Source organism: Eumetopias jubatus, unplaced genomic scaffold (assembly GCF_037043125.1).
Source record: "Eumetopias jubatus isolate StellerSeaLion01/CBP00866 unplaced genomic scaffold, mEumJub1_p1.0 scaffold_13, whole genome shotgun sequence".
Lineage (NCBI taxonomy): Eukaryota > Metazoa > Chordata > Mammalia > Carnivora > Otariidae > Eumetopias > Eumetopias jubatus.
The window spans coordinates 5087894-5110201 of NW_028274819.1; the positions used below are offsets into that span (position 1 = coordinate 5087894).

Sequence of the window (22308 nt, forward strand, 5' to 3'; positions counted from 1 at the left end):
GGCAGTTTGTAACTTTGGATGAAGTGACTTGCTTTCCGAGAGCACCATTGGACAAAGGAAAGGGACTTCTGTTGGCTGAATAACCCATTTACTGTATCTCCCTAAGAAGATACAGTTCGAATAACAACAGCATAGGAATAACCATAGTCATTTAGAATTTTGTACAGGTCAAATCCCGTTACAACAAACTTCAATAGGATATCCAAATTCCATATATATCATATTATAGAACTTTTTTTGTTCTTTCCTTTCCTGAGGGAGAACAAGTGCAGGATTTAACATTTTGGGGGCATTTTGGCCCCATTCAGCATCCAAATGAACACCATAGCCAGGTTGCCCATGACTCGGACCGTGGATGCAAGTTTGCCCGAAGCTGGCTGGCTCTGTGGCGGAGGCTGTGCCTTGAGCTTCACGGCGTGGCTGGGCCTTTAGTCGTGCTGACAGTGTAGTGGGCAGCGGGATTGCTTGGTGCTTTGGGCGAAGACTAACCATAAATGAAAGATGGAGGGCCAATTCGTGAGGAGCTGGTAGGCCACTGGGGAGAGAGGGGACAAGGGAAGACTGTGTCTGAGGTCGCAGCGCAGCCAGAGGGGTGGTTCGGAGTTAGGGAAGGAGCGAAGCATTTGTGGTACCCAGTTGCTCCTCCCAAGAGGTTACCACATCACACACCCAAGCCGTCAGCAAAAGTCTACAAGTATTTCTGGGGTGTTTTCATTTTTGTAGCTTTCATTGTAACGGGATTTAACCTGTAACATCTTTCCATCAGAGAATCGCAGGTTACCCAAGTGAAAGTATGTATCCCCCCATTTGTACTTTCTGTACCTTGTACCAAACGAACTTCACGGGATGTTAAAGATGTTACTGAATATGTGTAAGTGCAAGTCTTTTGCAGATAGCTTCATGAACATGGATGTTTGTTTGCCTTTATGCTGAGGAAGCTAGCACAGGCCCTGTTGTGCGGAGCGCGCCGGAGAGCGCCTGCGGGGTGTGTCCGTGCGGGAGGGATGGGCGCGCCGCCCCAACGCGCTGGGGTCTTGGAATGGCGCTAGCGTAGCTGGTGTTGCTTAACGTGGCATATTTTTTTTCCCTGTCCACACTTTCCACCCTTGGTACAGGTATTTTTGATAAAGCAGTGGAATGGAAAGGTATGTTTTTCATGGGATGTTCAAGAATCTTTTACCCTAACATTTCTTAAAAGTTCCCTTTATGGGCTTCCTTCTGTGTCTGGCTTAAGCCAGCCTAGTTTAATTATAACAACATTTCTAGAGGCAATATTTGAGTGTAAAATTTTGACATGATGCTTAAAAGTTTCTGACTTGCTTTTCTCCATCCCCTTATTAAAGATAGTATGAAGATTTTTAAAGCACTTGGGGTGGGGGGTGGCTTTTAAAAGATACGATCTGTGACATGAAGAAAGAATGTAGCCAGAGAGTTGCTTATGGTAGTTAAGGATCTAGTTGTTATTGCTAGATCCCTGGTTTCCGACAATTTGCAGTTTCATTGAGGAAAGTGCTATACAAATATCCTTAATATATTAACATATGAAGTAAGTGTAAGGACTTTATTAAATTCACATGACCCTCTTTTTGGTGGAGGAAGAATTCAGATTGAGCCAGTGACAGGCTGAGCAAGCAGGGCTAGTCTGTGAAAGTGGCAAGTTGGCAGGCTCGTCGCACGGGTTCTGTGCCAAGGCTCCTGCCTGCACAGGGCTTTCTTCTCTGTCCCCGTTCTGTGCTGACCATGGCGACTTGCCACGGGTGTGTGTACACTCCCGGTTCTTGCAGGAAGGAAGCTTCCTCAGGATAGTGTTGACTTGAAGGAACCACCTAGCTAAATTGGGGAGACCACTTGACCCTTTGTCTTGGGAAGGCCTGATTGGAAGAGCGCCCCCTATTGACTTTCCTCTGACAATGAAATTGTGAAAAGGTACCTGGCTGTTTGGGGTCAACAGCACATTCCTTTTCTTGTAAAGAAATGAAGCGATTCCTCGGGTGTTGGTCCTAGTGCTGGACACTGGTGGTGCATTTTACTCTGCCGCTGGTGACTTCCGTGGGTTGAGGAGCACTCATTAAAGATCTGTGATGTTTTGTAAACCTTGACTGTTGTGGTGGTTGCAAAGTTAGTGTGTGTTTGGTGTTCCCCATCTTACCAGAAGTGTTTGCTTTTTCTCATTCGTAGAGGTCCTGTAATAAAGAGGGATCCGAACAAGCTCAGAAAGAAAATGAATTTCAAGTAAGTAATTAAGTCCGTTCTGCATCTGTCTGAGGTTGTAGCGGTGTTCGTGGTGCCAATTCACTCGCTGCCCCCAGAGGGGCCAGACCGATTCTCAGAGGATGGGCTCTTTCCCCATGGGGAGCCTCCTCCCTAAGAACGAGTGTGCCCAGCTATTTTTAGTTCCTGCTGAATGTAGGCAGCGGACGTGTGGTGTCCTTATGGCAATCTAAACAGCATTTGGGGTGCCGAGAGAAGGCAGTTTAGGGAGCGCTTGTGCGTGACAGGACAGGACGTGGAGGCAACCTGGCTCGGGTGCTGTGCCTCTGACCCCCTCCCTCTGTCTGCATGACACCGAAGCCAGCACTGCCCGGGTGAGCAGGAGTGCCTTTTCCCACCTGCGGTCCCCTGGTCAGAAGGGCCCCTCTCTGAAATGCTTATGCTTAGAAGAGCTTGAGGTCAAGAGCACTGATGTGTCGACCTGGTCCCTCTTTGAGGCTCAGAGTGGGAGTCTAGCGCAGTGATGTCCACATGCCAGGGCTAAACCACCTTCGAGCACACTGGCCCAGGGTATGCACCCCACCCCCCAACACAGACATAGGTACACTGGTTTTACTCGCTGTAGACTGTTAAAATCACCAAGAAATAGGAATTAAAAAGAGGTGAGATCGTAAAGGAATAAAAGTACTAATGTTTCCCCCTCACATGTTGGTGGATTGTTCCGGGTACACCCTGCTCTGGAGACCCCGGTCTGGTGGATCTAGAACGTGTGCTCTGGGTGACACTGACGGACGCCACCGGGTGGGAAGCGATGGACATGCTTTCCGCCAGCCTGGGTCCTTGGTGTATAGGCCTGTGTGTGTCCTGGTGGTCGACAAGGCTGGGCCACGGGGGCCTCCACGATGCCAGACCCACAGCGCGTTCTCAGTTCTAGTTAACTTGGCTTCTCCCTGCCCTTTCTGGAATGTTCTCTTCCCCTCCTCGGCTTCTTTCTGGGCCTGACCTGTTGTCTGAAGTGCTCCACAACTTGCCCGAGGCCCTCTGCCCATGCTGCCCCTCAGCGCCATCCGCCCCCCCACCTCCCCTGGGCCGTCTCGCCAGGTCCAAGGCTGAACACATGGTCTCTGCCCCACCCCCTCCGAGGAACCTCAGTGTCTCCTTTCTCTGCAGATGGAAAGCCAGGAGGCCCTCCAACACCCTCCTCTCCGTCACCCCATATCTGAACCATGAGTCCATTGTTTCCCTGTGGACTCTACCCTGGGTCTGTATGCTCGCCTCCTTCAGTACCACCCACCTCCCTAGTCCAGGCTGCCCCCGTCTCCTCCACTCCTGCACCAATTGCTCCTCTGATCAGGTCAGCCTGTGGCCTGACATCCGCCAGCACTCCCTGTGCCCCAGGCCAGCTTCCCCTGGTCTGACCCTGCTGAGCTTTCCACTCTCTTTGGTGTCCTTCCCCATTCTAGCTCTCCAGCCACGTTGTCCTAAACTGTGTGGTTTTCTTCGCAGATGCTGTTCCTTCCAGTTGGGATGCTCCCAACTTTCCCATCCCCGCTTCTGCTTGTAATTAGTACCTCACTCAAGGGTTGCTTCCCCACGGAGCCCTTCTGCCCTCTAGACTAGGTGTGTGTCTGTTTCATGCCCTCACCCCGAGCACCATCTGCCTCTCCTCTGTACTTCCTCTGGCTATAAGTTTTCAGCATGATGCGATTCGTGTCTGCCTCCTGTTCCTGAGAGGGTCTGTGCTCAGGGCAGGACCTCACCGCCTCTTGCTGTCTCGCCGTGGCTGTCAAGCCCGCTATCCAGTGGGGTGCTGATAGAATTGTCGAATGCTGGCTGCAGCCGGAACTCGTGCGCAGCTCTGGAACAGTCTGCCCCTTGCCTGCTGGTGCACACACTCCTTGTCCCTTCCTCTCCTCAGTCCACGATGTTCTTTGAGCCCTTTGGATGGCTGGCCTTTGTCTGCAGTCTTTGTCCCCTCTCTTCTGAATGTTTCCTGTGCTAACTGGCCTCTGTACAGCCTCACTGTCTCAGAGACCGCTCCCCTGCAGCTCCCTGAGGGAGGATGTTTTCCCATCACATCCTGGTACTTGACGGGGGGAGGGGGGGGAGGAAGGGATGTCTTCTTGGTTTTTCCTCGTTCCTGCTTCCAAACCATTTCTCCTCTGTTGAAAACCCTCCTGAGAGCTACCCTGGTTCGGTGAAGGTGTCCGTGTCCGGCTTGGTCTTTGGACCTGGTCACCTTGCCCTGTCTGGGCCCGCACCCGAGCAGCTGGGCATCGTTAGAGGGAAACCCCACGGTCGGGAGGACCACCGGCCTGTCTGGGAGGCTCGCCTTCCTGACCGGGCCCCTCCCTGCCCGGCTGCTATGACCTCGGCCCTCATCTTCCCACTTCCAGCCCAGGAGCCTTTCCACAGGCCGGTCCTTCCCTTGTGCTCCCGACTCCAGCTCTCCTCTCCCCCTGTCCACGGGCGTGTTGCTGCTGTCCCTCACAGGGGACAGAGCTTGCCGGCCTTGCCCATATCTGCTCCCTCTCTGTAGCAGGATTTCTTTTTTTCTTGGAAAAAAGTGTTGAGTGTTTGGGACAGCACAGAATAACATAATAAACACCCTTCCGCCACTGCACAGAATCAGTCATTGATTGTGTTATATTGCTTGATTTCAGTCTTTCTTGTATACATTTATTTTTTAACTTTTTATTTCGGAAGAAGTGTAGACATGCAGGAAGTTAGCCGAACTAGGACGGGGAACTCCCCTACACCCCTTTCCCAGTTCCCCTGTCACTAACACCTTGCACAGCCCCGACCGACGCCAGCCTGATAATAGCAGCTAAGCTACAGGCCTTACTTGACTTTCCCAGGTTTTTCCACGGACGCTCTCTTGTCCTGCTCCAGGGTGTAGCTGGGGCCCCACGCGGCGTATGCTGCCTGTCGTCCCTCGTCTGCTCCACCTGCCTCCGTGTTACTTCCCGTCCCGAGGCTTGTTAAGCACATGGATCAGTTATTTCAGAGAATGTTCCCTCAGTGTAGGTTCGTCTCACCTTTTCTTGTGACTGGAATGAGGGTATATATTTTTGGCAAGAATATCACAGAAATGTTATTCTGTCTTCTCCAAAAGTTCATAATCTCGATATTCTTATTACAGGATTTTAATTTTTATAAAGAAATACAACTGTGTAGGTAAAGTGAATTGTCAGTCCGCACACCTCTGCCTCCCCGGCAGTCCCCCCCCTCTTCCATTCGCTGTCCCCCCACCTCCTGCCTGTCCCCTGCCCCATCTGGTCACACCGAGGACTCCCCCACTGTTGGACCCAGCGGCCCCCTTGCCGTTCTCCCATGTTTCCCCCGGCAGCCGGCACGGCCGCCCTCCTGCCCCCCTCTGAATCAGGGCTTCACGTGGTGGGTTGTAAAACCTCGAAGGGCACGTGAAATGTCAGCGTTTTTGCTGCTTTTTTAAAATGAAATAGGCTAGAAAATACTAGAAAGTCTTGCACAGTGGTGAGCATGGAAGTTTGTTGTAGGGGTTGGGTGTGTTGGGCAGCTTGCTGGGTAAAACGGGCTCCTTCCTGCGGGGACGGTCGCTGGGAGCGCTCAGGCTCTGTGCGGGTTCCTCCTCGGCGGCCGCGCGGCGGCCTCAGACGCTGTGCGTGTGCCGAGGACTTCAGGGCTGGCCGACCTCCCGGCTTCTCCGGGCTCCTTTTGTCTCCTTCCCTGATTGCTCTGCTCCACTGGGGGAGGGGGGCTCCCGGGTCCCTGAATGTGCTTGCTTCTCACCCCTCAGGTGTCCGTGTCACCATCTCCTTAGAAGCAGCCACCCGACCCACCCTGCCCCGCCCTGTCCCTGCAGTTACGGCAGGCTGCGCTGGCCTTGCACATCCTTGTCTGCCGCTCGCTCTGGAAGGGGGTCCCTGGGTCGTGTCTTGTTCTTGTTTGCCCGGGGCTTAACACAGTGCCAGGCACAGAGGGGACCTCCAGTAAATATTTTTGGGCTAAATATATATGAATGTTCCTGAATCCAAAGTAGATCGTTTCAAGTGGAGGTAGGATCTTCTGTCCCGAGAAAGTGCGACCAGCTGTGGTTGGGTGGCCGGTGGCTGCGCCCGGGCGTGCGGGGGCAGAAGACTGGGTCATGTGGGTCCCGTCCTGTTCTCTACTGTGCTGGCTTCCTTAAATAGCAAGCAGGAAGGTGTTTGGAGACCTGGTTACAAAAAGGCTTCCAGTAGTTGATGCACTCCTTCTAAGATTACGTACTATCCCTCTTAACCTCTCCATTTTTCTTCTTAACCTGTCTTAAGTGTTTTCCTTCTTTCCTTCCTCCAAATTCTTTCCTCCACACGCAGCTCCCCTTTCTCCCTACTGGGAATAAATGCTGAACTGCAATATTACACGTGAACAAAGAGATTTCTTGTTTACAGTGTTCAGAGAAATGCCAGAGAGAATTGCAAAGCTCTTAAGTCTCCGTCCACCTTCTCTCCACCATCCCGGGGACAGGTTGACTTGGCTCTGGAGGACTCTGGGCAGTGTGTCCAGCCCAGCAACGGTGCACGGCCTTTGTACCGAGTACACGTGATGCACAGCAGGCTAAGCCCTCCTGAAGGAACGTGGTGGGGCTTCACCTCTGTATAAAGTTCGCAGCTTCAAACTCAAAGGCCTATTTAGGACCAGGCACAGATAGGCGTTTTATATGGAGCTCACCCTGATGTCCTTGGGCTTAGGCACTTGACATAGAGGGAAACCGAAAAACAAATTTTAATTCTGATGAAACCTGGATACCTAGACGGAAGAAATCCTGACGGAACTCTGAAATTCTGGGTGGGTGGCGGGGGGTGTACAGCTGGCTAAGGGCTGCACAACCCGCCTGCTGTCACACTCTGGAGCCCTGGGGTCCCACCGTGCCCAGCCTGCCTTCGCCACGGCATTTCGCTTCGTGCGGGTTCCAGGTGGAGAGTTTGAGAGACGCCTTGCAGACCTGTGCACGCTCTTCTTCGGGCATCTCGGGTGCTGGACGTGGGGCCAGTAGTGACTTACCTCTTCCAGGGGGTTCTCCTCTCAAACCCTGCTCTCAGCTCTGTGGACCTGACAGATCAGTGCTAGGTTTGTACTGTCCGTGTCTTAGTCTGCTCAGGCTGCTGTAACAGACTCCCCGGGGCTGCCCAGACATTTATTTCTGGAGGCTGGAGGTCTGAGGTCTGGGTGCTGGCACGGTTGGGTCCCTGGCCTGCAGGTGCTGCCTTCTCCCTGTGTCCTCACGTGGTGGAGGGACGGAGGGAGGGACAGCAGCCTCTCTGGGACCCTTCATATAAGGACGCTGATCACATGGACACCCTGCACGCGTGACCTCATCTATACGTAACCGCCTCCTAAAGGCCCATGTCCAGACACCATCGCACTGGGGGTTAGGGCTTCAATGCGCGAATTTGGGGAGGACATAGTTTAGCTCGTAACAGTCCTAGATACAAAACTGCAAATGAGGGGTGCCTGGGGGGCTCAGTCGTTAAGCATCTGCCTTCGGCTCAGGTCATGATCTCAGGGTCCTGGGATCAAGCCCCGCATCAGGCTCCCTGCTCAGTGGGAAGCCTGCTTCTCCCTCTTCCTCTGCCCCTGCTTGTGTTCCCTCTCTCACTGTCAAATTAATAAATAAAATCTTAAAAAAAAAAAAACCTGCAAATGAGGGGCGCCTCAGTTGTTAAGCGTCTGCGTTCGGCTCAGGTCATGATCCCAGGGTCCTGGGACAGAGCCCTGCATCGGGCTCCCCGCTCAGCAGGAAGCCTGCTTCTCCCTCTCCCACTCCCCCTGCTTGTGTTCCCTCTCTCGCTGTGTCTCTGTCAAATAAATAAATAAAATCTTAAAAAAAAAAACTGCAAGTGAGTAAATAAGATTAGGCCTCACAAAGTGGTCAGGACCACAGTTGTAGGTGACAAAAGACAGTGGCTAGACTATAATTGTGGGAGGTCACCGGCTATCAAATCTGTTTGCTCCCCCAAGTGTGAGAGTGACCAAATTACTTTTTCCTCTGATGTGGTTCCATGTCCTTTGGAAAAGGAACTTCTCTGTTTTCTTCTCTGTAACTTTACCATCCTGTCATTCATTGCCTGAGTAGGTCCTGTTGTGTGTGTGGTTTTTTTTTTGTTTGGTTTTTAGATTTTATTTATTTGAGAGAAAGAGTGGGGGGAGCACAAGCAGGGGGAGCAGCAGAGGGAGAGGGAGAAGCAGACTCCCCGCTGAGCAGGTAGCTCCATTCGGGGCTTTATCCCAGGAGCCTGAGATCACAACCCGAGCTGAAGGCAGACGCCTAATGACTGAGCCACCTAGGCGCCCTGCGTGTGTTTTTATAACCTGAGTTTTAAAGAGCTGTTTCACTTTGGGCAGTGTTTCTGCGGGATCATAGTCCCCGGGGCGCATTTCTTAACAAGGGGTGAATAAGGATCACCTGAAAGCATTTTCTAGCTACACTTGCCGGCCCCTCCTCAGACACAGTGGCCTCGAGGCTAATTTGCTGTTTAATGGCAAAGGACTAAGGAGTGAATTTGAACTGAGACCAAAAGATAGTTTTGTTTTGTTTTTTTTTAAGATTTTATTTCAGAGAGAGAGAAGGCAGAGGGAGAGGGAGAAGCAGACTCCCCACTAAGCAGGGAGCCCGATGTGGGGCTCAATCCCAGGACCCTGAGATCATGACCTGACGCTTAACTGACTGAGCCACCCAGGCGCTGCTAAAAGATAGTTTTTGAAGGCAGGATGATTCTAGATCCCACATGGGTTATTAGGACTGAAGATAGCATATGAGCGCCATTGGATTTTGGCAAGAGACAAACATTAAAACGGCAGCAGGGAGAAGATTGGGAAGAGCAGAGCATTGATCCCGTGAATGCTTCATGCCAGGGTGCTCTTTGGACCCCAAAAACAGGCCCAGATCTGTCAGTTGCCCTTAAGGATCGGTTTGGGGGCAGAAGGCCCCTGTGGCCGGTGCACTCCTGCTCTGTGCTGACCAGAATGGACAGCATTGTGGTGGCCTTTGGGAAGATGTCATGGGTGGAACTTAGAGAAGTTTTAAAATAAATGCAAGCAAGAAAATACCAATAGACACTGTTCTATTTTTGGAATCAGTGACTCGGTTACACTTGAATTTTCAATCTCATCAGTATAGTGTGATGGTTGCAAGCGCAGATCCTGCAGATTACAAGACGTTGACCTCTGTTTCTTCGTATTTAAAGTGGGGGTGGTACTGGTAGCGCCCGATGGTAGGGTGGCTGGGGGTTAGCACTGCTCCCGTGGAAGCACTTGTGGGGCCTGCACGTGGTCAGCCCTCAGTAAACATCCGGTGTGTTGCTGTCTGTTTTAGGGGGCCGAGGCCATGGTCCTGGAGAGCGTTATGTTTGCCATTCTTGCAGAGAGGGCGCTTGGGCCAAAGCTCTACGGCATCTTTCCCCAAGGCCGCCTGGAGCAGTTCATCCCGGTAAGATGTGTTCTCGACTGGTCAGTTGACAGGTGCCACAGACAGAAGACGGATTCTTTGTCTTGGTGCTGCAGGAGCCTGAGAGGTCATGGGCTGACACATTAAATGGGACTTAACATTATGAAACTGTATCAGAAATAAAGAAAAAACAGATTTCTATTGAATTTACATTGGAAACTCTGTCTTTCCTGCAAAGATGTTCATCCAAATGAAAACTGTATACGAAACCTAACATTCCATTGTCCTCTAAAGCTGCTTGCTCTGAACCTTTCCCCTTTCCCCTTGTTCCTCTCAATTTCTGGACCGCCTTTAGAACTCAGTGTGGAGCCCCGTGGTCCTGGCCACACCAAGCCATACCTGGATCTTTGCCCTGTGGGGCCACCACTACTCTTTGCCTTGTCTCCCAGCTCACTCCCTCTGTTTGAGTTTCCCCAGCTCCCGTGTGCCTGTCAGCTGACGTTGCAAGGCCCGGCTCAAGTCCTGTTTCCAAGAGCTGGGACTGTTTGCCTTTTCTTGCTGTCCTGAGGCATTTCTAATGCTGCTGTAACATCTTCACTGGTGTGAGCTGCTCGAGGACCAGTGTCACAAATGGTCTCATGCCCTGCCTCACGTGGCCACCTGGGTGGGCAGGCTTGCCCTGTACAGTTGTGCAGTGGTTAAGCACAGGGCCCCTGGCTGAAGGGATGCTCTGCTTGCCAGGACTCAACCTGTTTTCAGCGGGAGGCTGGAGGAAGGGGTCCTAATTGTCTAATCCCCACCGCCCAGGGGTAGGAGCCTTCTTGTGACCTGTGTCCCAGGAGGGGTGCCCTCTGCTGGTTGATGCAGTGGCCCCGTGTGTGCAGCTGCCAGCCTGGGGCTGTGCCGAAACCAGCAGCTGAACCCTCGCTGCAGACCTTCCGTCTTGGCCCCAGCACCTCGCTGGCCAGTTGGCGGGGTTTTCATTTATAACTGTCCCATAACATCCGACTGGTATGAGAATCAGATGAGATAATAAAGTATCTGAAAGCATGGAAAATCTGAAACACTTCCTGTGGTTAAAAGTGGTGACATCTTAAGAACATACTATTGAGTGATAAAACCAGATTGTGGAAGACTACAAACAGTATACCGTTTTAATAAAGCCCACTGAAAGCAAACAAAACTGTTTAAAATATACATGTGTGGTAAAACTTCTCTTTTTAGGGAAGGTAAAGGACCAGCGAGCACAACCCAGAATAATGGAACTGTCCTGCCCTGGACCAGGATCCATGGGTTGTAGCATCTGTGGGATTGACACTGTTCTACTTCTGAAATTCTGTCCTCTTTTATATATGTTTTATATAGTGAAGACTTTTTAAAGTTCTGTTAAAGTAGTAGGTTGAACCACACGAAACTACCAGTCATCAACTGTTTTTGACCCCAGAAATGGTGATTTCATTTGGCTCAGCCTGCTAGCGCGTGTTATTTCCAGGTTTACCCCTGAGCGCTGCACGGAGTGGGATGCATTCCACCTCGTCTGGTTCCTACAGCCATTTTTTCAGAGGGCACAGGAGAGTAGTGACGCTACGGACCCTGGGTCAGTCTCCTATTGCCGTTTCCGTGTGCTGGGAAAGGAGCTTAGAACTCCGAAATATGTTCATCTTTGAGCATGGTTAGCCTGACTTTCCACAATGCCAAACAAAGTAACTTATGGCATTTTTTTAACAAAGCCATGTGAAAGCTGAGTGAGCTGCCACTAGGAGCTGAGTCCCTTGTCCTTAACCTTGGCCCGATCGCTTGATAACTTGGAGGATTCCCAGGTGGAGGAGGACGCGGTTGAGCCTGCTGCTTCCAGAAAGCTCTGAGCTCTCATCATCAGGCTCCCGCCATTTGTCGAGACCTCCTGGCTGGGTGCCAGCCCAGGGCCCTTGCCTGCCTTGTCTGCTGTAGGTCAGAGCAGCCCCGCAGGGACTCCATGTCATGCTTCTCATTTTATAGAAATCGGAAAGTCAGACACAGAGGTCTGAGTAGCATGCCTTTGGCCATGTGACTTTGAAATGAGGATTAAAGCCAGAATTTGAGCTGGTTTTCTCTAACTTGGAGGAATACCATGGCTGTGGCACTCAGGATTTTCAGAGGCATGCCTCTTTGGGCTTCTGTAGGGGAGCAGGGCATGTGGAAAAGACAGACTGGTCTTAGTTGATTGTGATTTCCTTGGGAGGAGGAGCTGGGCAAACGCAGCGGTGGGGGCTGGGCCCCTCTGGTTCTTCGTTCAGCTGTGCGCTCTGAGAGCCTGCTCTGTGCTAGGCGGGGTGCCGCAGGCGCCACCGTGGATGAGGCGGAGTGTGGCTCATCCTGAACTCCTGGCCCTGCTTCTCAGGAGGACCTGTGCTGAGCACCATCTCTTGGCTGCGATGGGTCAGGCCGGAGTGTCCGAGCCGCTGAAGGAGTTGGACATTGCCTTGTGCAACAACCCTGAGACTCGGAGCTTTTAGCGGGGAGGAGGGCGTCCTCTGGTGAGGGTGCAGAGAAGAGAGGGGGAGTCCGCCTAAATGCTTGTATGTGAGGAGGACCTTCTCATGGTTAAAAGAGTTCGAAATAAAATTGGCCTGTGGCGGAGGCCCCCCCGCTTGCTGAGAAATGCCCCAGCAGTCGCCGGGTCACTGTCCGCGGGGCGTGTTCCACAGGGAGTTTCGTGCGCCAGCTGAGGCAGACTGGCTGCTGGGTCTTAGCCTGGTGAGATCGCACCCCTGACCCTCCAGGCTCCCCGGAGAAATGCTGTTTTCTGACCCCCTTGTTCATTCCAGAGCCGGCGCTTAGACACTGAAGAATTAAGTTTGCCAGATATTTCTGCAGAAATAGCTGAGAAAATGGCCACATTTCATGGTATGAAAATGCCATTCAATAAGGAACCAAAATGGCTTTTTGGAACAATGGAAAAGTAAGTGGTCAAACTGCTTGGCTCTAACTCCATTTTCTGTTAGCGGCTACCAGAGGCGCAGAGTGAGTACTCGTTTGCCGTGGTGGCCGGAGGTCTTCCTCTGCTCTGCCGAGCGGGTGGGCGGGCAGGGGACGAGCTTTCTCAAGAGCCTGGAGCCCCGGGCTGTGTCCCGGGCCGTAGGCTTCCCACTGCCCTCTCGTGATTATACTTGACAGGAGCCCTGCCCGGGAGCCGCGGTGAACCGAGCAGTGAATTTTGTTCTCCCTTTTTCTGCCAGATACCTGAACCAGGTGCTGAGGATTAAGTTTGCCGGGGAGCCGCGGGTGAAGCAGCTTCACCGTCTCCTCCACTACAACCTGCCCCTGGAGCTGGAGTACCTGAGGTGAGGAGCCGTCGCGAGCGCAGTCGGGTTTTTCTGAAACAAAACACGAAACAGAAGCGACAGGGGCAGGTGGGGGAAATCGTTCAGCCCGAGCTCCGGCCTGCAAGTAGGGGCGCCGCGCGGTCCCCGGGGGCGCACTCACCCCGAGCGCGAGAAGGCACAGTTCTCGTCACTCACGGGTGTGAGCGGCGCCGAGGACACGGGGGCCAGGACGGCCTTCGAGGCGCTTGTGTCTTATTAGGAGAGACGGAGACAAGCAAACGCGTCCCATGACGCCGGGTGGTGATCAGAGGTGAGACGGAAACCAGGGCCAGAGCAGACTGAGGAGGAGGGTCGTGCTCTGGGCCGGGAGGGCCCGCCCGGGGAAGAGGGGCTGCGCGCGGGGCTGGCGTGGAGCTCCGGGTTGCGCCCCCGGAGCTCCCGGGGCCAGCGCTGCAGGGAGGCTGCGTGGCAGTGCCAAGCACCGGTCCCGTCCCGGGCACGCCGAGGCATCTGACCTGCGGTGTGATTCCCTTTGCAGGTCGCTGCTTGAATCCACCCCCTCTCCGGTTGTGTTTTGTCATAATGACTGTCAGGAAGGTAAGAATCGCTGCCTGTTACGTGAGGCTGGGCGTGCGTGTCTCCTTAGCGGCCTCCAGCGTGTGTGACGAATGCTAGGTATCCGTGCAGAGGGCAGTACTTGCGTGAAATAATGGGATGGGCACACAGTGGAGTATTGTATGACTATGAAAAAGAATGAGGTCGTTTTTATGCAGACCAACAGAAAGATCTCCAGGATCTTTCCTGGAGGGAAAGAGGGAAAAAAGCGAGTTTTAGAAAAACACATGGGGTGGGGCGCCTGGGTGGCTCAGTCGTTAAGCTCAGGTCATGATCCCAGGGTCCTGGGATCGAGCCCCGCATCAGGCTCCCTGCTCGGCGGGAAGCCTGCTTCTCCCTCTCCCACTGCCCCTGCTTGTGTTCCCTCTCTCGCTGTCTCTCTCTCTGTCAAATAAATAAAATCTTCAAAATAAAAAGAAAAACACATGGGGTGTCTTCCCATTTTTGTAAAAAATATATTCATGGAAGAAAAAATGAGAACATTCACTAAACTGGGAGTTTGGATAAAGGACCGAAACCTTCTAAGTCACATGTTTGTTCAGTGTTTAACTCTGGTGAACACGCACCTTTGATAATCTGAAAACGCAGTAAGAGGTGACCGCCCCGCTCTGTCCCGGGGGCCTTGCCCTGGCCACAGCTCACAGCTCATCAAGGCCATCTGCTGTCCTTGGGTTTCTCTGCCTTTCATAAAGTGTGATGCCGGGTACCCCTCCGTGTGACTTCAGACGGAGGCCGCATCTAGCTGGGCAGCTCCCGCTGGTGCCGCAGTGGGGCCGGGCTTTGGTGAGGCTTTGCCTTGCTGTCCCTGTCCTTTCCATCACAGCTGGCTCACATCCACCCTCGGGCCCTTTGCCAGGCTCAGCAGTTTGTTTTTAATTTTGACAATAGTCCCTGTTGAAGACCAGTCATCAATCAGACATTAGGGTGATAGTTTATTAATTAGCTGATCATTGTCGGGCAAGTCGAGCAGGGTGCAGACTGTGTTAGCGGGCAGTAGTCAGCTGCGCAGATGTCACCAGCTGGGTCTGAGGGGGGCCTGCTGGCCAGTGAAAGGCTAGAGGAGGTGGGGGTTGTACATTTGCTTTGTTCTGCTGCTCTGAGCGTCTCCTTTTAATGTCCCCTGGAAACGGATTTTGTGTGCTGAAAAGCCTAGAAAGAGCACCTCCTGCAGAAACCCTGGAGAGAGCGTGGCCAAAAGACTAGCAAAGCCTGGCTCACCAGTGCTCACCTGCCAGCCTGGTAGTGACCGATGCTGGACATTGTGTCACCTGTGGGAGGTCTTGGAACGGATGCCTGAAGAGCCAGGCTGGCCGCCAGTTCACTTCGGGCCCAGAATTCAGCCATACAGGAAATATGGTGGAAGGAACGCTGCCTGTGGTCTCCTTGGAGAACCAAACGAGGCAAAGCATCGGGGCCAAGTAGGGTCCACAGAGCCTGGTGGCGGCTGAGCACACCCGTGGTGTCCTCATCAGGGAGGACAGCAGGACACAGCTTCCTAGCTGCTGGGGAGGTTGGGTCGGCTAGAACTCCACCATGCCAGTCAAGCATTTTCCTTTGTACCCGTGTGTGAAAAGTCTGGGGAGTGCTGCTCCAACAAGCTAAGGGAGAGCCATTCTTGTTCCCGGGGGAGCATGGGGCCGTGTTACTCTCGGGCTGTCAGTGTGGCCCAGGGCCTTCTGCCGAGGGCTGGGCCTCGGGGGGCGGTGCTGCTCCCGGCACTCCACGGCCTGTGCTCATTCACTGCATGGTTGGGGTTCCCTGACAGGATCAGAACCACTCCTGGCCCTTCTGTTCAAGGACTTGTGCCTTCGACTATGCAACACAGCCATAGTAAATGGCATGTCATCTAAACCTTTTTGCAGGTAATATCTTAATGCTGGAGGGCAGAGAGAATTCCGAAAAGCAGAGACTGATGCTCATTGACTTCGAATACAGCAGTTATAATTACAGGTATGAAACAGCTACAGGAGGAATTGGGGAGCCATGCCACGGGACCCTGGGAGCTAGCGTACTGTCCCAGCAGCCTGCAGCCATGCAGGAAGCAGCCTGGGGGGGGGGGGGGGCAGCAGTGTGAGTGATCAGAACTCAGAATTTGGTGTTTTGCTGACTTCAGAGATCAGAGTACTGAGTGCAAGAGAATGTTCTTGAACAACTGCCCCTGTGTGGTGGGTCGGGTGGCGCTTTTTGTAGCATCAGTCAGCTCTGGTTCTGGTAACTGCCCTGTTGGCTCTTCCTGTCCCTGAGGCAGTCGTCCTTGGGGGGGACCTCAGGAAGGACAGTTGTTGCTGGGAGGGATGCTCATGACTCGGCCTTTTCCCTTCTCTGACCAGGGAAGCTCAGGGTGTGGCAGCTTGCCCCCTTCTCTGCAGCTCTTACCTCTTTTTCAGGGGATTCGACATCGGGAATCATTTCTGTGAATGGATGTACGACTATAACTATGCAAAGTACCCTTTCTTCAGAGCGAACATCCTGAAGTACCCCACCAAGAAACAACAGGTAGGAGACGGCTGTGTGTAGACTTGATAGTAGCTGAACTGCAGGAGTCCATTTTATGCAGTTAGAATTGATTGTATCTTCGTTTTTAAGGACACGCCCCCCCCTTTTATTCTTAAAGATTTTATTTGAGAGAGAGAGATTGCAAGAGAGAGCACAAGCAGTGGGGAGAGGGAGCAGCAGGCTCTCCGCTGAGCAGGGAGCCTGACGTGGGGCTCGATTTCAGAGCCCTGAGATCATGACCTGAGCCGAAGGCAGACGCCTAACCGACTCAGCCACCCAGGCGCCCCTAACGACACCCTTTTCATATCGCAGAATGGTTAAGCAAACCCTTTTGCTCTAAAATGTTATTTTGTGTCAGGACACAAACCTGACATTTTAATCCCCGTGCCAGAGATAACCTGTATTCATTCAGTTAGAGAACACAGTCTCTTTTGTAGCTCCTTCTAGTTTTTTTCCAAAAAGTCCAGCCTCTGACCTGCCTCCTGGCCTTCTTTGTGGGGATCATGGTGTTCCCTGTGTGTGTTTCACTCTGTGCAGACAGAAGTAGCCTTTGGGCACCGTGACTTGGTAGCTGCTGTGCTATTACAGTTCCCTTTCCTGTCCTGAGGGGGGAGGGGGCGGCTGTGTGAAGAATCACCCCCTGGGTGTCCTGGGATCGAGCCCCGCGTCGGGCTCCCTGCTTAGCGGGGAGCCTGCTTCTCCCTCTCCTGCTGCTGCTCCTCACCCTGCCTGTGCTCTCTCTCAAATAAATAAAATTAAAAAAAAAAAAAGAATCACCCTGTGGGGAATTCCTCCTTGGGAGCCCCTACTCCATCCCTCAGCCCACCGTTGGAGCCGTGGGTTGAGGGTGAGTGGGTAGCGATGTGGAAGCACGCCGGGCTGGGGAGAGGGTCCCCCGAGCCTGTGCAGGGCAGCAGCCCACCCCCCTTCGCAACCCCTGCTACGGGACAGCCATTTCCATGGAGCCCTGCTGGCTCAGCCGCTTTTCAGAGCGGTCAGGGCAGCATGAGGATCGGGATGCGGTCGGTTGCTGCTGTATTTCCCTCAGGAGAGGTCTCTTGGGCACTCACCTGTGCCAGGCACGGTGATTGTGTCTTCAGCAGATGGCCCACACGCCAGGGGCCCCCATTCAAATGTTGACTTGCTGTGGGACCAAAACCCCATTGCCCTCTTCCTGCCGTGCGGGAAGGCTGACTGTGACGAGCTTGAGTACGTCCCAAGCAGAGCGGCCAGGCTGATTCTGGGCCTCGAGGTCATGCTGTGTGAGGAGGAAGGGTGTTGGGGGGGAAGGAACACAGCAGCAGTCTTTGTAAAAGACTTCGTAAAAACTGGGCAGCTCCAGAGGTGCCGACTCTCCAGCCAGGAAGAGGGCGGCTTTCTGCCGGCGAGAAGGCAGGTTCCGGCGTGGTGGGTGGCGATGGACGGCAGAGCTGTGTGACTGGCTGCACCGCACAGCCACGGAAATGAAGGAGGTTCCTTTTCGATTTTCTGAGCAGTTTTAAAAGTCACATAGAGGTGTTAGTCTTCATTAGCTACCCTTTCTGCACCTAGTAGGTAATCTCATGCTTTTCTTTCTTTAGTCTACTAATGAGATGTTTTAAAATGTTAAACCGTCTTGGAATTCCTAAAATAAACCATTTGAATGAGGTGTGTTATTTTGGAACGCTCTGCTGGGTCCAGTTAGTCTCTTATTTAGGAGTTTGACGTCTGTGCACGTATGTGAAACGGGCTTTTAACGGTCATTTAAAAATTGTTTATTCATACCTGGTTTTGGAATAAAAATTATGCTAGTCTAATGAGTTTGGTGTCCCTTTGTAATTTTCTGGAACAAATTTATATGAGATGTTCTTTGAAAATTTTGGTAGACTTTGTAAGAAAGTGTGGGCCTAGAACTTTTGGGGAGGGAAGGTCATTAGTTACTATCTCTTAGGTATCGATCTATTCAAATTTTCTGTCTTCATTGGCCTATTCAAGCATTTATTATCTCCCAGAAATTAACTCATCTCGTGTGGCAGTTCAAGCGTGTGTTTTAAAAACCGTGTCTGGATTTGAACCCAGATCTGCCACTGTTCACTGTCACCTGCTGACTCTGTGCTTCAGTTTCCTTGTGTGCAGAAACAAAGGCTCAGGGGCGCCCGGGTGGCTCAGTTGGTTGGGCGACTGCCTTCGGCTCAGGTCACGATCCTGGAGTCCCAGGATCGAGTCCCGCATCGGGCTCCCTGCTCAGCGGGGAGTCTGCTTCTCCCTCTGACCCTCTTCCCTCCCGTGCTATCTCTCATTCTCTCTCTCAAATGAATAAATAAAATCTTAAAAAAAAAAAAAAAGAAACAAAGAAACAAAGGCTCAGGACGGTGCCCGCTACATAGAATTTACTAGGCATGAGCCATCCCCTTACCTGTGCCAGGGTTACTCCTTCTAGAACGCCCTGCTAGGACGGCGCTCGAACTGGAACGCTGCTTTCTGGTGGGAGGGGGTGCCGAGTGTGAAAGCCACCTGGGAGAAGGCAGATGGGCGAGGTGGTGGAGGGGCGGTGTTGGCATTCCGACTAGGTGATCAGTTAATGGCGTTCTTTTGGGTAGAGCAACTGCCTGCTGTTTCCTTATTTATAAAAGAAGGTGAGTGGTGGTTTGCTCTGTTCTGGTACCGTTAGGTATAGTGTGAGGTACTGAAGAACGGGGTCTCCTAAATCCTGATGCATGGGCAGACTACACGTGGGACCTGGTAGAACCTCTTCTCCAGACCAGAATTAGATCTTGCCGATTTATGGACATAAAGGCATCACCACAGCAGCTCGGAGGTGGAAGGCCCCTTTGCCTGGTCCGGTCGGCTCCCGCTCTGCCCAAGCCTCTGCCAACGACCTCGGGCTCCCAGGCGCCTGTGCAGAATGCCAGCCCATGTGTGGGGACGTGTGATGTAGGCTTACCCTGCTTTGCGACCAGGCCGTGGGAAACATGGGTGTGGAGTAGATTCCTCCTCGGTGATTTTGTCCAGAAGTAGTAGTGGTTTACTGTGCTTGTCCTGCCGACAGTGCGGCATCGAGTGCGGTAGGGTTCTGCCAGGAAGCCGGAGATCACTGCCGCACCGGTGAGCTTCCTCCAGGCTCCCCCGGCCGTGCGGGTGTCCTCCGGGTGTGCCGTGCTTCCGGACAGCTGTTGACACCGTCCGTCTCACCGTCACTGACTCTAATGTGATTACTTTTCTTTAAAGCTCCACTTTATTTCCAATTACTTGGCTGCATTCCATAATGAATTTGAAAACCTCAGTAATGAAGAAAAGTCCATTATAGAAGAAGAAATGTTGCTTGAAGTCAATAGGTAATTTTTTTGTTGTTAATTTATAAAATAGTCGTCCGTTTATAGAATATAATTGGGGTGCCGACTTGCAATCATGATTTTAGGAGCTTCTTTATACCCATACATTTCTGGGACTTGTATTTTGTCAAAAACTGAGCATGTGGTACCTCTCCAGATTTCAGCACCCAGCAGGTGTGGAGAGCAGGGTCGATGTACAGGGTCAGGGCGCGTGGATGGCGCTCCACGCTGTAAGCCACATATAGGACTCAGCTGTACGAGGCTGTGCCGCCTAGGCCCTGTACACTTTTGCCGCTTGATGCTCGTGGAGTGGTGGGCACCATCCAGTGATGTGTTTCTTATAAAAACTGATTACAAATTGTAAGTGTTGGTTCTGAGTCTTGCTTTTAAACTGTTTCTTCAGTAGCTCTCAAAGCAGGGCTGAAAAACTTCCAGATTTCGTGAAAGTCTAGACCCCTGTTTATCACACACACTCATCTCTGTAGTCAAGAGACCTGAGTTACTCCCATTCTTTGAGCTCTCTTAGAAGATTCTTCGGTAAAAATGTTGAAGTGACTTTGGCCCACTTGTCCTGCCCGGCCCACTTACCACAGATCACCTCTTCCTGAAGTGTCCACACCGTTGTTGCTGGGCCTGCAGCCACCCTTGCTGTCCCGGGGCTCCCCCTGATACATAGATCTTCCCTCTCTGGTTCTAGAATGGATGGAAATAGAAAAATGGAGGAGAGCCCGACAGAAAGGGTACCCCAAGGGACATGTAGTGGGTCAGGGACCACAAGGAAAACAGTCGGGTTTGAGGAGGACACTGAAGCATTCAGTGAAGCCCACAGGCACTGTTGTGAGGGGAGCTTGGGTTCGCGGCGACGGGGGCCATGGTGTGGCTTAGAGAGGGCCACCACCACGCTCTCCTCTGCTCCGTTTCACTGCTTTGGGAGGGCAGGGGTGAGGGCGAGGCGGCATCCTACCTCCTGGGAAAGCCAGTGAGTCATCCAGAGGCCTGCACGTTCCTCCTCTCCCTGCATAACGCTTGCTAAGGGTTGCTGATGCCACGCCTCACACGTGTAGCATAGAGTGTTTCTTTCCCAGCATAGCCCGTGTGCGGCCTTGTGTGGCCCCCGAGGCCTCCGTGTGAGTCCCGGGACTGTAGCTGGGCGCGTCCACACTGCACACCCACCTGCCCCCAGCCAGAGGTGGGAGAGGCCAGCTGCGGTGCCCCCACCCTGTTCCCGGTCCCTGTGGAATAGAATCCTGTTGGGTGGGCCAGGGCTGACCGGGTTTGCACCTCGAGGAGTTACAGGGCCCGCCAGCAGAAAATCCCACCCCTGGCCTGTGGCCGGCGCCACACATCTCACGTGCATCTCCTGCTTTTGTAATTACAGGTTTGCCCTTGCATCCCATTTCTTCTGGGGACTTTGGTCCATTGTGCAGGCCAAGATTTCATCCATTGAATTTGGATACATGGTATGTTCTGGGGGTGGTTTTCTCTTCTATTCCCAGAAAGAAAACTGTTCATCATGTTTGTTCTTGCTTGGTGGGGAATCTCCGTTCTTCGCAGAAGGCTACCTATGTCGCTGCACAATGAGCCCACTTGGACTGGCTCCGCGTCTGCCTTTGGAGGTGGCCTCACTTGCGGGGCAGCAGGCCCACCTTCCCTGCTTCAGAGAGGTGCTGTCTGGCCCTGTGGCTCTGGTGGGGGATGTAGAAATCAGACCCTAGTGGTCTAGCCCTTGACCTCAGTCCTCTCTGACACAAGGGACCGCAAGTGAAGGAGCGCCCTGACGCGTTTCCTCCTGCGGTTGTGGCTCCATTCTCCAGCCCACAGCGCCCCACATCGAGTGCGCAGCTGGTGCTGACTGAATGAGCCGTCCTGTTTGTTGCAGGCAAGGTCGACAAGCCAGGCTGTCATTTTCTTCCAACCTTAGGAACTGTCCTTGACATAGTTTTAAACTGGGAGTCCAGCCCTCTGCTGCCCCGTAATGAGTGTTGGTGGGGGCTCACAAAGTCTGGAGTGAGTGCCAGGCTTTAGGAAGGTGGAGGGAATGACGAGTTCATTTCATCCTCCCAGTCCTGTGTTCGGGTGATTTCTGCTTCCAGGTAGGAGGTTTGGTAACGCACAGCTACTGTTAGGCAAAAGAAGGGGGAATAAGGAATTTTAAAGCAGATTTAGAGCCATGGTCAAATGAAATTGTTAAGACAAAGTACACATCAAAAAATATTACCAAAGTAAGGAACAATTTCATAATAATAAAGGGATCAGTTAATCCAGAAGACATTAAAAAAAATCCTAAATGTGTAGGGCAGGGGTGAGGGCGAGGCGGCATCCTACCTCCTATCTTGCTTCAAAAGACATAAAGCAGAACCTGAGAAAATTGAGCAGAGAGGCAGAGCCAGAAGCACAGCGGGAGGGACAGAGGAGGGGACAGCACTGTCACCCAGCCTGACGTCACTGAATGCCCAGCTGCCGAATGTACATCCTTGCCCAGTGAGTATGGCACATTCGTCAAGATAGACCGTATGCTGGGCATTAGGAAACAGGTCTCAAGTTGAAAGGAATTGAAATACAGAGTATGTTCTCTGACCATGGTGGAATTTAATAGGAAATCAACAGCAACAAAATCTTGAAAATTCTTAATTATTTGGGAATGAAATAGTACACCTAAATCAACCCTGGATCAAAGAAGAAATGAACTAGACAATTAGAAACTATTTTGAACAAATTATAATGAAAACACAATATGTCGGAATTTGTGGGATACAGTTAAAGCAGGGTTTAAAACCTTGGGGCTTTGAAGGTTATACATTTGTATTAGATAAGAAAGTTCTTAAATCAGTGACTGAAGCTTCTACCTTAAGAAGCTAGAGAGAGAAAAACCAACCTAAGCCCAAAGTCAATAGAACTAGATAAAAGAGGGGCACCTGGCTGGCTCAGTCAGTGGAACACACGACTCTTGATCTCGGGGTCG

At 52.3% G+C, this 22308-nt stretch overlaps 1 protein-coding gene across 3 annotated transcripts in view; it reads left to right on the plus strand.

The window, feature by feature from the left end:
• CHKA (choline kinase alpha) overlaps nucleotides 1-22308 on the plus strand; it is a 58785-nt gene that overhangs the window by 32759 nt on the left and 3718 nt on the right. The window contains exons 3-12 of one of the 3 annotated variants that reach the window (XM_088017844.1): nucleotides 1116-1145; nucleotides 2179-2232; nucleotides 9548-9661; nucleotides 12427-12560; nucleotides 12838-12942; nucleotides 13463-13521; nucleotides 15402-15489; nucleotides 15927-16035; nucleotides 19243-19349; nucleotides 20725-20806. In XM_088017844.1, the coding sequence (XP_087873970.1) occupies nucleotides 1116-1145; nucleotides 2179-2232; nucleotides 9548-9661; nucleotides 12427-12560; nucleotides 12838-12942; nucleotides 13463-13521; nucleotides 15402-15489; nucleotides 15927-16035; nucleotides 19243-19349; nucleotides 20725-20806 (882 nt within the window). The remainder of the gene's footprint in view (nucleotides 1-1115; nucleotides 1146-2178; nucleotides 2233-9547; nucleotides 9662-12426; nucleotides 12561-12837; nucleotides 12943-13462; nucleotides 13522-15401; nucleotides 15490-15926; nucleotides 16036-19242; nucleotides 19350-20724; nucleotides 20807-22308) is intronic. The other 2 variants (XM_088017842.1, XM_088017843.1) reach the window with 2 other exon arrangements.